General features: G+C 44.7%; 1 protein-coding gene across 5 annotated transcripts in view; it reads left to right on the forward strand.

The window, feature by feature from the left end:
• The window catches only part of kmt2e (lysine (K)-specific methyltransferase 2E), a 29,820-nt gene that overhangs the window by 4,201 nt on the left and 12,264 nt on the right, over positions 1-13,355 (forward strand). For 4 of the 5 annotated variants that reach the window (XM_008306297.1, XM_008306298.1, XM_008306299.1 and 1 more), the window contains exons 2-8: positions 5,204-5,388; positions 9,161-9,272; positions 11,481-11,710; positions 11,902-12,041; positions 12,577-12,758; positions 12,849-12,887; positions 12,989-13,189. In XM_008306297.1, the coding sequence (XP_008304519.1) occupies positions 5,318-5,388; positions 9,161-9,272; positions 11,481-11,710; positions 11,902-12,041; positions 12,577-12,758; positions 12,849-12,887; positions 12,989-13,189 (975 nt within the window). In that variant the 5' untranslated portion in view covers positions 5,204-5,317. Of the gene's footprint in view, positions 1-5,203; positions 5,389-7,731; positions 7,875-9,160; positions 9,273-11,480; positions 11,711-11,901; positions 12,042-12,576; positions 12,759-12,848; positions 12,888-12,988; positions 13,190-13,355 lie in introns of those variants that run through there. The other variant, XM_008306301.1, reaches the window with a different exon arrangement.

The raw sequence follows: 13,355 nt of genomic DNA on the forward strand, positions 1-13,355 counted from the left end.
ATCTTGTTCATCCCTGTAAAGGAGCAAGGCCCTCAGTTCAGATGTCTATTTCTTTTTTCGTGTCTACAGGATAACGGAATCACAATTTTAAGTACCTGTCTGGTTGTTTGCGTATTTGGTGGACTTGTGCAGGAAAGTGTGTGTTTGTTTGCTCTTTTAACAGAGATGGAGAGGGGAGGTGAGGTGCCACTCCCCCTCTGCCATAGGGACAGAGCACTCTGGCAGGCAGCATAGAGACATGGCAGTCTCAGATGACACACCTTTCCTCTCACCCTAACCCCAAGACAGACTCCAAGACACACACACATACGATCAAATGGCCACAAGCTGAGTGCTAACTGTTTCATTTTTCAGCATGGTCAACAGAGAGCGAGAGATGATAAAGGAGTCAGACAAGTGCACAGGATGTCTATTGGTATATTGACATATTGATAGGGCAGATGAAGGCCACAGACTCATCAGCTTTCTCTTTTGACAATCTTCCTTTACTTGGAAAAGCTCCTCTTGATTTTGTGCCCAACCTGCTCTCTAGACAATGCACTCCTATCCCTGAAACAGTAGCACCTTTATGTAGGTGAAGTGTGTGTCTGTGTAGATGCACACCTCACCATGTGCAGCTAAGCTGTGTAGCTGTTGCCTGGTCTCTGGTGATCTTGCATGTGTGGTGCCCAGACCCTCAGAGACCCAGAGACAAAGCTGCCTGGCTCAGGAGGCCGGCATAGTCACATGGCATCCCAGCTGGGAGGAGAAGCCAGGGCTCAGGTGACCTGTTTTTGTGCTGCTAGCTGGGCCGTAACAGATCCCTCTTTAAACTAGCAAGCTGCCTCCCTGACAGGTGGCTTTAGGGCCGGAGCTGCTGAGGCTGCAGCCCTAGTACACCTCTCTAACCTTCCTGTTGCTGCACCTGTATTACAGTAGCATTTATGGGTTGTAGCATAAGGCAGGATGGGTTGAAAAAAGAGGGGATGTGTCATTGATGTTGGTGATGTAACAACACTGCGGTCCAGGCGTGAAATTGATAATCAAACACTGTTTTAGTGGGACCTAAGTGGCTCTTACTGTTCTTTTGCCCTGTAGATGCTCAGTAGCCTCTCTCCATTTTTGCTACACACATATGGACACACAGCTCTCATTTTAGTGAGCTGTGCAGTGCATTCTCCAAATGCTGTAATTAAGTACCAGCTGCATATGTGCCTGCTTGTCAGTCTCTAATCACGACTGCTTTCCAAGTCCAGCAGACAAAACCATACCGGACTTCATAAACACAATCACACAGATAAAGATGCAGAAAGTGAATTGGTTTGATGTAATATACACCAATTTAATTTTCAGATGTTTGAAGGAACTCACCCTTGATCATACACAGTCCGGCTGTGACTCTGTAAGCAGCAGTGAGAGGGAGATAGAGAGATTGCGCCCCAGGGGTTCTCCTGAACAGGCATTACTCAGACAACAGGAGGGCTGCCCCAGCTTTGCTGCCAGACCCCTTTAACTCACTCACTCCCTGGCTGTTTGAACTGAGCTCAGAGGACATTGTTTTGATTTTGATACTTGGACTTTTTTGTTACATTATTTGTCTTGCATCTTATCATCACATAATTTTGTAACACCTTGGTCGTTTAAAAGGTCTTAAAGCAGCTAAACAGGCAGCAGATGTAAGACTGTTGTAAGTCACTCATGAATGACCGCTACGTTGCATTTCCATCAGCGTGCTGCACTGCTGTCCCTTAGCCTATATTGTGTACTAGTTGCTAGTTAGGAGAATTAAACACAGCAGCATTAGTTTTCCTAATTGACATTTAAGCAGACTTGTCTTCACAATCTGATGAGGTATTGTTATGCACATGCTACAACGTACTTACTTTTGTGGCAACAAAAATTGCTTGTGTGGACATTCACATCCATATCCCCTGCTGTATTGATGTATGACTTCACCTTCACTGCTCCAGTGCAGAGGGAGCGCTGGCAGCCATGGGCACACTGATTTATGAAGGACAAGGCAGATGCAATGTGTCCCACGGTACATACCGTGAAAAAGAGGGCCAGGCCTGCATTCCATCTGGGTCATGCTTCCTGTGTAGATGACTGTATTTGTATGAGTTTGTTTTATCAGTTTCTGAGCTGAGTCACTGCAGCTAGCTATGAGGATGGTGTGAAGTCACATCAGCTTGGCAGTGGGGGCTGTGGGATTCAGTTGGAATCCCTCATTTTGTTTTGCTCCTCCCACTTATCGAAAAACATAATTTGCTGAGACTTGGCTGTGAAAGCAAGAAGGAAAACACTGTTACACATAGAGCAACGGTAATAAGCTGAGGAGAGAGGGAAGCTGTTGTCTGTAGCGGAATAATTTGAATATGATGGTATGGGTTTTCCCTCACCGACTTCAGTGCAGTTCTGTCTTAAAAGGATAGCTATTCCCTACACAATGACGTGACTGTGTCCCCTAGCTGAGGGAGGGAAGGAGGAGAATGGAGAGACTGGGTTATGCTATGTGCTCCACTCTGCCACCCAGAGTCCACCCAGGTCTGGTCTGTGTAGCATCACTGTCAGTCCCCATGTACACCTCCCCCACACCACTGCCCTCTCAAATGGAGGGGCTGTGGTGATTTTCTAAAGCTTCCTATAGCGCAAGGAAATCCATTCAGTGAGCAACTGAAAGGTGTACAGCTTTCGTGAAATCAGACACCCAGAAATTGTAAACCACTTCCACTCTGTGGCTTGTTTTACTAATATCTGCTTTTGGTGTGTGTGTATATATATATATGTTTATTTTTTCCCTCCTATGTTTGTGTCCTTGTTCTACTCACCCTACCCTGTGCATGTTCCCCGTTTTCCCCACCCCATGCTCTTCATGTGTTTCCATAACAGCAGTGGATTTAACCAAAGGTGGCTTTAAATGGTCTCTCCCGGCCCTCTTGTAATTAGGAACTGTGTCTGCGACACTCCCCTTCCCCTCGGTTCTGCGTTACTGTCTCAGGTTTATTTAGGAAGTGCACAGAGGAGGGAGAAATCCGCCTGGGCGGGGTGACTGGGCACAGGAAGGTGGGGGGGGGGGAGTGTTTTTTTCCCCCTTTCTTTGGCTGCGTTTCTCCAGGGTGATGGACAGCTCTTCTAGAGGAAGTAGGAGGAGCAGGCAGAGGCAGTCACAGTGGAGCTCAGATTTAGTCAGGAATGTTGCTGTACTGTACTTGTTTTTCTTTTTTTCACCCGACTTTTGTCAGTTTTGCTTGAGTCTGGCTGCAGCACAGTGCACATATGTTTGCTCACTGCCCTGAGAGCCTCCTCATAGAAGAATGTTTGAAAGGACAGGGCGAGGGGTTATCTGTCTGTTTGCATGAGTGGAGGGGGGTTACACTTGTGAACGTGAGCTTGTGTGTGCATTCCTTACTAGTGACGGCAGGGTTCGCTGGACGAAGTGGAGACAAACATGGTGGACAAGGAAACAAACTGGCTGCTTTGGAGAGAAGCTACATTAGCAGTGCTAAAAAATACTGGGCCTCTTTGATAAAACAAAGAAGGAGGAGGGGGTCTCTCATTTCAGTGTTTTTGGCAACCTGCCGTATCCTTGTTGAAAGAAATTGTTCTGGTTACATCAGCTTCCATCATGAAATGTCCCAGCCTGTGATGTAGCCATGCTATCTAACCCAGTCACTGCATACAGATTCAGAAGAGAATTTGAAAATTGATCCCATTAGTTGCCTTGGCTGACACACAAACTCACAGGGGTCTTCTTCCTCCTATTAATTAGGCCTGGAGCTGACAGCTGTCATGTCTGTGAGGCTCTCGCCAGTCCTGCTGGCTCAAATATTGTATTTGGGTGAATTAGAACCTGAAATTGCTCTTGTGACTGTTGAGCCTATTTAAAAAGTTTCCTGTTTGTGTTTCTCACTGTTAACAGTGAGCGTTTCCTTGACAGAAGCTGTGCAGTCTAAGTTAAAGTGTCTAGCTTGGTCATGAAATACAGCTTTCCTGGAGAGAGACACTACGTGTGTGTAGACATGCAGTTGTGTTAGTGCTGTAGAGGACATGCTTAGACGCATTCTTGCCACACAGAACCTCATAGGCATGCAGCGACACGTTTTGTTGTGAGAGTGTGTTATTGCTTGCGAAGTGTGTGAAGTATGCCCCTACTCAATACATGGCATACCCCTGCTTTGTAACCCTTCTCCGATCTACACCCTGAGCCGTGATCTGAGCCTTTGTTTGCCCCCAGTGTGCATGAGCAGGCGGAGGTGTGACCTCCAGCCTATTTTGTCTCAGCATCTGTCCCTCCCACTAATCCCGCTTATCAACAGAGCTCTCTGTATCAGGGGCAGCCACACTGACACATATGCTCCCGTCTGGAATCACATCAGATACAAATACATGGCATAATATTCCCATCCATATTATTTCCAGGATATAATTTATTAGGCCAGCCAACCTCCCAGTTGGGGACCAAAGGGACACTACATGCATTGCCTGACACCTGAAGTAGTCAATTATTAATGTCTTGATCATTCAGCAGCTTCCATGCTAGAGATGCTAACTGTAGCAATAATAAAAACACAAGCTTTCCTATCAATAAAATGTGTGGATGTGCAAATACAGTGCAGTTACTTGATTTTGTGTGTCTCTTTTATTGAATGTGTTTGTGAGTGGTTAGAATAGAGCAGTCCTCCTTAGTCGAAGGGGGGAAAAATGGCCTCTGTGTTGCATTTTCCTCCCTCCTTTCATGGCGGCTGGCTGCTGTGTTCTCTTGCTCCCCTTTGTGGGAGCTTTCTTACAGTGCAGCCTTATGTATTCCTGACAGATAGTGTGTAGAGGTCGCCTTAGCGCAGTTCACAGCAGCAGCACAGGCTTCACCTTACAATAGCGTATTCTGCTTTTCATCAGTCAATAACCTCCGCTTAGTAGCTTTGTCGGGGAGGGGGGAATTCCTGGCAACCCCATCTCTGTCAAAGACTTTTCTTGATCTGAAAGTATGAATCATACATTTGCGTATGCTGGAAATACCCTATTTTCACTATGATGTGTAGTTTCAGGTTTGCTGGATACTTAAGCCTTGCTTTGTTCTTTGTTTATGGAATGACAGAAATAAAATTGTTTAAGTGAACATCAATTTATGGTAGAAATTTTGCTGCTGCAAGATACTAACAGCTATTTTTTTTGTTCCCTCTCTTGTTTGTCTGCTGTTTCCTTTCATCTTCTCCTATATGTTCAGGCCTTGTGGATGCACTTAGATGTCTGCAATGACTGCTGTGGCTGGCATGCCTCAGTGTTTTGGACTCCCTTTCTCTGGACTCAGTAGGACAAGAACTGATCAGCAGAGAACGTCATGAGCATAGTCATCCCAGTGGGGGTGGACACAGCAGACACCTCATACCTGGACATGGCTGCGGGCTCAGAGTGAGTAACACCAGGCATTCATTGTTCACACCTTTGATGCCTCCTCACGAACTCATTTCCTCCTAATTCATACTTCGATACCATCTTTGGTGTTTGTCATTGCCAATGCTTCATTCTCAGTTTCGCTCCCCCCACCTTTGACCTTCTGGCTGCCTCTGTTCTCATCTGTCACCCCTCTTTGGTTTCATTTACAAGCACTACACACTCTTATTTGATGGAGAATGATTTTTCTGTCCCCCTCTCTGCATATGCCTCAACATGCCCTCTATAATGTCTAAAGCAGTTCTATCATTTCGTTAGTCATTTCTCTTTCCAGCCAGATCTCTCCTCATATGTTTACAAAGTTACTGTTAATGGGAAAGGAATTTGCAGGAAGCAGGGCCCCTCTAGTATCTGCTCTAATGGATAGTCCAGTCTTGCCATTGATTGCACTCAACTTTTGCCCATGATGTAGACATTCACAATGTTGAGCTATTAACTACATCTACCCATGTGAAACTGGCTGTAAGCCCAGAATGTAGATGAATGTGTGCAGACTGTGTTTATAACACTGTGTGGAGTATACAGAAGCACCAAACACGATTTTCCTTGATCCTTGTCTAATGCTGTAGCTTGATGTTTGCACATGTGTGCACTGCATTCAGTCAGTGAAGCAGAAATGGTGCATGGAGCCATGGCAACAAGCTTCCTATTGCCCCTCCTCTCTGTTTCCTATATTCTTGTCAAGGACATTGCCGTGGCTTTTTCTGGTCAAATAAATGAAGCAAGAGGTTCGCGTATGACTAAAGAATAACACACGTCATCTACTTATGGAGGGGCTCGTGTCTCTTTAAAAGAGGGAGAGCCCTCCCCTCTGCCTTCATCAGAGCTGTTGCCGTGACAGCTTGTGTTGCCATGGTATCTGCCCCTCGCTCCCCTCCCTCCTCTGTGCACTGCGCAGGGCCTGTTGCCATGGTCACTGTCCTGAGTGACAGGTGGTCCTCACATAGAAATGGCGTCTTAAACAGTCCCACCGCGTCCCCCCAACCCCCTCCTCTTCTCCACAGAGCTCTGCTGCCATCGGGGGTAGGAGTAAGCCCCTTGCCTTGACTCTCTCACTTGTTCTTTGTCCGTCTGCGCTCTGTGTCCGATTGCCTGCTGCAGATTTATTCAAAAGCAGATAACAAGCTTGAAAGGGGGTTCCACCTGCTGTTGCGCAGGTCCCATCCAGACCAGAGGGACCAGAGCGTAGCTGGACACGCACATACACACACAGCTCTGTGGAGAATTGTGACTGTGCCAGCTGAGTCTGGAACAGCGGGCTGGCTACTCACCAGAGAAAAAGCGTCACGTCCTTTCCACGTCCCCCTGAAGTCTGCAGCAGCGTGACCAGCTGTTGGCTAATGCAGTGTGTGTGTCCACGGTGACACACAGAGCCCAGCGTGCGCGCGCACGCTGACAGAATACGTAGTGTTGCCATGGCAGCAAGTGGGAGCTCTTCAGGAGTGAAGGCGTTGCCTCTGGCTGTTCGGGGCTGCTCTTTTTCTCTCCTGCTGTTGATCTCTCCATTCTTCATGCTTGTCCACTCTGCCTCTTCACCATCTCTCAGGAGGTGTTTGCTGTCTAAATGACATCTGTTCCTTTTTAAATGCTCATGACATTAATGAGCTATAAATGGAGCATACCTAACTGCCACCTTAAATTAAACTCTAAGTCGCAAAGAGTCTCTCTTCTTTCCACCGTCTTTCTCGCACTCACCCGCTTTTCGTGTGCACAACATGGCCATACTGGCTTTTGTTGCAGCATGATCATGACTGACTGTATGTCTACAACCCTCCCACTTATGTGTACTTTGACTCTCTAGTCCCTCCTTTCCACTTCATAGGAGTGGAGACATGAATGATACAAACCCTTAAGCTATGCACACAAATATTCAAACACGCTTACTTCCTTCCCACTGAACAGGCTGGCTCACTTTTACCTGTCTTTTACTGCCTTAGACACAAGTGTTGTGTGTCCTTTCTGTCTCTCACCCTGATTTCAACTTCAAACTGAAAGAGTACAAAAGGCCATTTTGAAATAGTTCTGTTCACCCTATAAAAAAAGCAGTTCCTCCACTGAATGATACAAGCCTTGACCAGATCTTAAATCACTGTATTATAAAGTGTAGACTTTGGTCTGGTTAATCATTAATGGGAAAAAGTGAATGAGTACACTCAGATTTTATATTTTCCCTCTGTCTTTGAACTCACTGCACACTAACATCAAGGCAAATTAATGTGTGTGTGTGGCAGTTAATCTGTTGTGTGTGTGTGTGTGTGTGTGTGTGTGCATGTACACACACACACACACACACACCTTACCCTGGATCCGCCTCCGGACTTCATGCATGCACTTACGTTTTCACTTTGACAGTGAATAGTTGAGCGGCAATACACACAGGAAGTGTTGCACAGTGCTCTTTCGGCATGCAAGAAGAGCAATAGGGCTGAGAAGGGCTCACGCAGGTACTGTAACACCAACTTACCTTAAGGCTCATTTATAAAAGGTTCAATGTAGGAGGGAAAGTAAGAAATGAGAAAGAAGGACACAGGGTGAAATATGTTCTTATCTTCTGTTTAAAATTTCAGTGTTCAGTTGTGCCATTAATACTTGTTCCAGCGGCATAATTATCTTCTATATTTCCTTATGGGGTTGCAGCTTTACAGTGTACTACTGTCTTTAATGTGAGCTTAGCAATATATCTGTTATGGAGTCACAGTCTCACAGTGCCATGTGTGGCCTGATCAAAGTACTCATCGTCATTGGTGCTAATCTTACTGAGTATACACGGTAGGCAGTCCGGTATGCTTCGTGAGCTTTTTTCTGTATATTTTGCCTTGTTTGAGGAAACCTTCTGGCAGTTCTCTTGATTGTTCTTGTATGCCTCTGACCTTGGATTAGAACTCTGTGAAAAGTGAAGGATCGAATGTGTTTTCCCATGATTGAACCATTTACACATGTCAGTGTTCTTTCTCGCATTTGCATAGCTACTACACCGTACCTTAAACACTCTATATCTTTTTCCATCTTTTCTTTTTCTTCCCTCTTCATTCCTGACCGTCTTGCCTCATGTCATCCGTTTTGCCAGTTCCACTTCCCTTTTCTCATAGAACACCTCCTCAGCAACTAAAGAATAGAATTAATAATGTCATAATAAGGGTGGATTGGTCTGAAACGGTCAAACAGGCTCTCTTCACAACTGCTCTATGATCCTGGGTAAAGTGGATCTACTGGTTTGGTATGAATACGCTTGAAAAAAATGATTGCACGTTTGTTGTTTTGTGTGAGTAAGAGGAAGCATGTGTTTTTTTTGTGATTGTCTGACTTGTAAATGTGAGTTCAGGGATGGGGAAAAAAACTGCTAGATTTTGGCATGTCTCTTATTTGCCTCAGCTCTCAAGCTAGAGCCATCTAGCTAAGGTGACATGACAGAAGGTACTCTGTTGTGTGGTTTGTAGTGGGCTTGTACTGCTCCTGTCCTCCTGACAGTGTGATTGTCATAACCATAGCAAGCATCCTTATTCCTTTTCTGGCCATTATACACCTCTGTGACCACCAGCAGCTACCCTGCATCCCTGCTAACCGTTCTTGACACACACACACACACACACACACACACACACACACACACACACTCTCACACTCACGCTGTTGTACAGAAACAATGCCTGAGTTCCTCTGTGTAACCTTGTTATCAGTGTTATTCACTTTACAGTAGTTTTTATTCTTTGTTTGTCTTGCTGTTCAACAGACCAGAATCGGTGGAGGCCAGCCCTGTGGTGGTGGAGAAGTCCAGCTACCCGCACCAGATTTACAGCAGCAGTTCTCACCATTCCCACAGTTACATTGGCCTGCCTTACGCTGTGAGTATACACACTCCTCTACATACTTTTAATTGAGGCAGAGTGTTCCATTGCATTACTTTAAGTTTTCCTTTTTTCCCCAACGTGAAAAATGCCTAAATTGCAAAATCAAGACATGTGCTTCATTTGTTGTCTCAAACAACACGAGTGTTAGCAGTGAGTATTGGTTCTCTCTGGAGTCGTGGCAGTAACGTGAGCTGTTGTTGCTGTATCCTTGAGCTTTGCCGGTTAAAAACACGTGAATAATGTCAGTAGTAGCTGACAACAAAATCACACCGAAGAGAGGTAGTCATTTTAGTTGAGTGATATGGAAATTGTTCCATAAACCATCCTGTGTCAAGTTTGCAACATCACTGTTCAAATTAAAAGTGGCAGCTGCTCCAGCACCACATACTGAAGCATTTTCTGGATTGAGAGCAACATGCATCTCTTTGAGATTACAAAGCTTGTTCCTGTCTCGTTTTCAAAGCCACAGCTATAATGCATCTAACTTGAACTGCCTCACTATCCAGTCATTTATATAGCAAAAAAAAAAAAACACCAGTGAAAGGATCCCAGGAGATGACATTGGCATTTTATATTGAGAACTGCAAAGGTATCACCTAAACCTGCCTTGAACCCTCCCTCTCTTTAATAACTGAGTGCAGCATTGCCAGATCCTGTTTAACCTGCAGTTCAATATTGCCGTGTGCTGAACTGAACTGAACCAAAATTGTCTGTACTGCTTTATACTCTGGCTCCAAGTAATAATTATTTCTATTATCAATTCATTAGTAGAATTCTTCTTTCAATTATTTGTATTGTTTATAATATGTCAGAAAATAGTGAAAAATGGTGAAGTTGATGCCTTCAGAGGGGTATACTCCAAAGCAAGTTTGACATATCCGGGCTTTCTTTGTGCAAGCCGGCTCGACAAAAACGAAAGCGGCAATCAGGGATAATGACTATCACGAAGGTGGTTGTCAGCTGTCTTTGTCAAGTCAGACTTTCTGCCTCAAACTCTGTGCGCGTTCGCATGAAAAGGGGGCGTTTGGCACGTCACGTGACTCTTCTTCTGCACAAAATGAAACGATCGTGTGCAGCTCCTTCAGTCAACACATTGTTTTCACAGAAAACAATGAGGAATATTTTAAAAATTAGGACAGTAAAAAGCGCCGCTACTGCAAATGGTGCAAGACAGAAATGCCGGTAGAAAACTGTTAAACATGCGTAGTATATAATATTTCACCGATGCAGCCGCTTATTTCCAACAGACAGCTGCACGTTAAAGTTAAACTTTAAACTTCATATATTTAAACATGATCTTGTATTGAAGTGCATTTAGGTCTGACACTGTCCCATAATGCAGGAGATCACTTAAATTTTTGGCCCAATCAGAGTGAAATTTTTGTTATTGATTGAATATTCTCTAATAAATACCAGCAGAATAATACATTTTCTCATCTGTTTTCTATCAGCTGCAGTACCAGCTGAGTAAACGGATTTGACAGCAAATCAGAGCCAAACATAAAAACATATTCATGGGATTTCTGCATCGCCAACTAAATACACGTCTGGTTCCCATGGCAACGCAATATATACAGTGTGTGGCGCTAACTACATGGCTCCATTCAGTGATATTAGTAACACACAACTCAGCATGTTTGCAGATAAAACATATTCCCTCAGCTGAGAATCTGTATCACTCATAAATAATCAGTAAACGATCTGGTTAAAGGGAGACGCTCTTTCCAGCCTATTTAAATCCGAAATTCTGAGCATAACCTGCTCCCGACCACGTTAGCTCCACAGCATCAGTTACCATGGAGGACTAGCAGGTTTAAAGAGAGCCACCTTCATGACTCTGAAAACTCTGGTTTTAAGCTCAACATACCCACTAATCTCACTTCGTAGTACAGCCCTCAGATCTTTTTGTTTGTTTGACCAACCGTGCAAAACCCTGTTGGTCCAAAACATATGCAGGTCATTATCTTGTATGACAAATACAGAAAAATTCCACATTTGAGAAGCTGTAGCCAGCACATTTTGGCCTTTTTGTAAAAGGTGAGTAAATATTGATTCATGTACCACATAGTGATTCATTTTTGGGAAAGGTTGGTTGTACAGTTAATGTTCAGTTGATCGATGCATAGCCATTTTGTTTTGTATACTTGAAAGTATGCTAAGAAACATTTGCATACACTACATGACCTGTACATCTTCCATCAGGACCATAACTATGGGGCGCGGCCCCCACCTACGCCGCCGGCCTCCCCTCCACCCTCCATGCTGATCCGACAAGGAGAGGGGGGGCTTTTTGTTCCTGGGGGGCAGGACGAAGCATCCAGGGGCACCACGCTCAGCACCTCAGAGGATGGCAGCTACGGGGCTGACATCACCCGTTGCATCTGTGGCTTCACTCATGATGATGGCTACATGATCTGTTGTGACAAGTGCAGGTAAGATTCCAGTTAACACAAGTAGTCACAAGCCTTTTTCATCGAGTTGTTTTGTTATTTGACATTACCCTTTGCCATCTTTTTGTATTATGCAATTAGTGGATGACTCAGACTACTGTTACCTCTGTGGTAACAACTTCAAACAGTGAGGTAAAAGTTAATCTAAGACGTTTTTTCAACACTTTTCTTAGTGCCTGGCAGCACATAGACTGCATGGGTATCGACCGACAGAACATTCCTGAGACCTACCTGTGTGAACGCTGCCAACCACGACACCTGGACAGAGAGAGGGCCATCCTGCTGCAGACAAGGAAAAGAGAGTGTTTATCTGGTAAGCAAGACTGCACTGATTCATACGCAGGCTCTGGTCTTCATCAGGATTGCTTCAGATCCTAGCTTTTCTTTAAAATCTCAACAAACTTGCAGTATATTGACTTGAAGTTGGATAAAATGCAGAGACTAGGTTGTTGCTTTGGCATTCCCCAGTGTGAGTTATGAAGTGTTAGGAGTTTTCTTTGAGAGTCCAGAGATAAATGCTTCAGTTCTGCTTTTAGTGACTTCCTTGCTGCAGTAAATGGCCAGCTTGTTAATGAACATAGCAGGTTATAGGCTGTGTCAGGGAGCAGCCTCCTCCCCTTGCAGGCCAGCCAGATTTTAGCAAGCCTGGGCCTGGGACATACTGACACCTGCTGGACAAGTAACAAACTGTAATTTTCTTATTTTAGGCTGTAATATGTGTTATCTTCCATTATCATAACTTGGCTAGCTTTTGTTTTGGCTGCAGCAGCTGTAGCTTTTTATAGCTTTGTATGTACTTGTATGTCTTTGTTCAGTACTCTCTCCTAATAACTTATTTGCTTATTCAGATGGGGACACCAGTGCTACAGAGAGTGGAGACGAGGTTCCGCTAGAGCTCTACTCCACCTTCCAACACACGCCTACCACCATCACCCTGACTACCGGGCGCCTCGGCAATAAGCAGGCTGATAAAAAGCGTAAAAAGAGTGGTGAAAAAGAGCCTCCAGCAACCTCTGCAAGAGCTAAGAAGGTCACCTATATTTATTTATAATAAAAGCACATTATATACATGACATGCTTGAACTGCTATTAACATTCAATTTCTTCTCTTCTCTGGCAGGCCTTCAGAGAGGGGTCCAGAAAATCCTCTAGAGTAAAGGTAAACTCACAATAGCAACACGCAGCCCCTGTCCAAAGAATCCTGTAGGAGTTTGTTGTTAAAACTTGAGCCATAAGTAACAACTGTGCTGTTTTTCTCAGGGTGCAGCTCCAGAGCAGGAGCCGGCAGAGCACCCGTCTCTGTGGGAGAACAAGATCAAAACGTGGATGGAGCGTTACGAGGAGGCCAACAGCAATCAGTACAGTGAGGATGTCCAGGTCCTATTACGCGTTAAAGAGCAAGGCGACGGCAAGAGCCTGGCATATAACACGCACCCCGCCTCCTTCAAACCTCCCGTGGAGGTATAAACCTGTACACAATCTCAACCGTAAACCCATTCAAATATGATAAACTCATTTAAGTATGATCAACCCAAGTCTGTTAGTGTTTTGTCTTTCAAGTCTGTCACCGGTCTACAACACTTGCTCTCCTTTTGGGGTTTAGATGTAATTTAATCTGTCCGTGGTA

This window comes from Stegastes partitus, unplaced genomic scaffold, assembly GCF_000690725.1.
Source record: "Stegastes partitus isolate 25-593 unplaced genomic scaffold, Stegastes_partitus-1.0.2 Scaffold3641, whole genome shotgun sequence".
In the NCBI taxonomy this organism is placed as follows: domain Eukaryota; kingdom Metazoa; phylum Chordata; class Actinopteri; family Pomacentridae; genus Stegastes; species Stegastes partitus.